General features: G+C 54.0%; 1 protein-coding gene across 1 annotated transcript in view; it reads left to right on the top strand.

Moving 5' to 3' along the window:
• The first annotated feature begins 2,222 nt into the window (after positions 1–2,222).
• The window catches only part of LOC107307478 (vesicular glutamate transporter 1-like), a 10,258-nt gene continuing 9,971 nt past the window's right edge, over positions 2,223–2,509 (top strand). The window contains 1 exon segment of the mRNA XM_015850984.1: positions 2,223–2,380. Within this exon segment, the coding sequence (XP_015706470.1) occupies positions 2,223–2,380 (158 nt within the window).

Raw genomic sequence — 2,509 nt, 5'->3', positions numbered from 1 at the left:
GGCCCTTATTTGGGGTCAATGGGTGAGGTAAATGGGGTTTATGGGTAGCCTATGGGGTTCATGGGGTCATATGGGGAGGTAAATGGGGCTATGGGGTCAATGGGGAGGTAAATGGGGTTATGGGGTCGCTATGGGGTCCCTATGGGGTCCTTATGGGGTCCTTATGGGGTCAATGGGGAGGTAAATGGGGTTATGGGGTCAATGGGGATTATGAGGTCCTTATGGGGTTAATGGGGGGTTATGGGGTCCCTATGGGGTCCTTATGGGGTCCTTATGGGGTTAATGGGGTTATTATGGGGCTATGGGGTCCCTATGGGGTCCCTATGGGGTCCTTATGGGGTTAATGGGGCTATGGAGTCCCTATGGGGTCCCTATGGGATCCTTATGGGGTTAATGGTGGGTTATGGGGTCGATATGGGGTCCTTATGGGGTCCCTATGGGGTCCTTATGGGGTCAATGGGGAGGTAAATGGGGTTATGGGGTCCCTATGGGGTCCCTATGGGGTCCTTATGGGGTTAATGGGGCTATGGGGTCCCTATGGGGTCCCTATGGGGTCCTTATGGGGTCAATGGGGAGGTAAATGGGGGCCTTATAGGGGACTTATGGGGTCAGTGGGGGGCTATGGGGTCCTTATGGGGTCAATGGGGAGGTAAATGGGGTTATGGGGTTGCTATGGGGTCAATGGGGTCTTTATGGGGTCCTTATGGGGTCATTATGGGGCTATGGGATCCCTATGGGGTCCTTATGGGGTCCTTATGGGGTTAATGGGGGGTTATGGGGTCCCTATGGGGTCCTTATGGGGTCAATGGGGATTATGGGGTCCTTATGGGGTTATGGGGTTATTGAGGGGTTATGGGGTCGCTATGGGGTCAATGGGGAGGTAAATGGAGTTATGGGGTCCTTATGGGGTCAATGGGGAGGTAAATGGGGTTATGGGGTCCCTATGGGGTCCTTATGGGGTCAATGGGGAGGTAAATGGGGTCCCTATGGGGTCCCTATGGGGTCCTTATGGGGTTATTGGGAAGTTATGGGGTCCTTATGGGGTCCTTATGGGGTCCTTATGGGGTCATTATGGGGCTATGGGGTCCCTATGGGGTCCTTATGGGGTCAGTGGGGGGCTATGGGGTAGTTATGGTGGGGTTATGGGGTCTTTATGGGGTCCTTATGGGGTCAATGGGGAGGTAAATGGGGCTATGGGGCCTTATGGGGTCAATGGGGAGGTAAATGGGGGCCTTATAGGGGACTTATGGGGTCAATGGGGAGCTATGGGGTCCTTATGGGGTCAATGGGGAGGTAAATGGGGTTATGGGGTCGCTATGGGGTCCCTATGGGGTCAATGGGGAGGTAAATGGGGTTATGGAACGTCGCGCTCTGCGTGACTTAGGAGAGGGATCGGTTAGTGAGTTAAATGGGAGATAGGGGGTCCTCTATGGGGTCATTGGGAAGTAATTGGGTGATATAGGGTCCTGTATGGGATCAGATGGAGGTACATGGGAGTCTGATGGGCGCTATGTGGGGGTCGCTATGGGGTACGAATGGGGCAATATGCGGTCTCTGGTATGGTTATATGGGTATTGAGGGTGATATCAGCGCGGTCATTATGGGGACGTCAGAGATGGGAGGGGACACAGTAAAAGGAGGGTCTATGAGAAAGGTCTGGGGATGGATGAGGGGAGGTAGAGAAGTACTGGGTTACAAGATGGAGGGCTAAAGGTGGATCACGAAAACAGAAGACAGGCCTATATAGGGGTCGACGTATGGGGAAGGCAAGTCTTGTATGGAGATCCTCAATCATGGCGACCTATGTATGAGGGGTCAAGGGGGAGGCGGGACATCGTAGTTGGTATGAGGTCCTAGGGGACTTATGGGGTCATTGGGGAGGTAAATGGGGTTATGGGGTCGCTATGGGGTCCTTATGGGGTTAATGGGGGATTATGGGGTCTTTATGGGGTCCTTATGGGGTCAATGGGGAGGTAAATGGGGTTATGGGGGCCTTATAGGGGACTTATGGGGTCATAATGGGGCTATGGGGTCCCTATGGGGTCTTTATGGGGTCATTGTGGGGTCCTTATGAGGTCTGTGGGGGGCTATGGGGTCAGTGGGGGGCTATGGGGTTGTTATGGGGTCATTGGGGGGTTATGGGTCTATAGGGTTGCTATAGAGCCCAAATCATAGGGAACCTATGGGGCAGCCCCTATAGGCTCCCTATGGGTCCGGGCTCTATGGGGCAGCCCCATAACCGCCCCATACCCGCCCCATAGCACGCTCAGTTCCATTGGGACCCCGAGACGGTGGGGATGATCCACGGCTCATTTTTCTGGGGCTACATAATCACCCAGATCCCGGGCGGGTTCATCGCACAGAAATTCGCTGCCAACAGGTTTGGGAAACACTAAAAGACCCCAGACCCCAAATAACCCCAAATAACCCCAAATAACCCCAAATAACCCCCCTGACCCCAAATAACCCCCATGACCCCAAATAACCCCCCATGACCCCAAATAACCCC

The sequence above is a fragment of the Coturnix japonica genome, unplaced genomic scaffold (genome assembly GCF_001577835.2).
Source record: "Coturnix japonica isolate 7356 unplaced genomic scaffold, Coturnix japonica 2.1 chrUnrandom617, whole genome shotgun sequence".
Lineage (NCBI taxonomy): Eukaryota > Metazoa > Chordata > Aves > Galliformes > Phasianidae > Coturnix > Coturnix japonica.
Note: the sequence above shows the minus strand (reverse complement) of the source record. Positions and strands in the feature narration are given on the sequence as shown.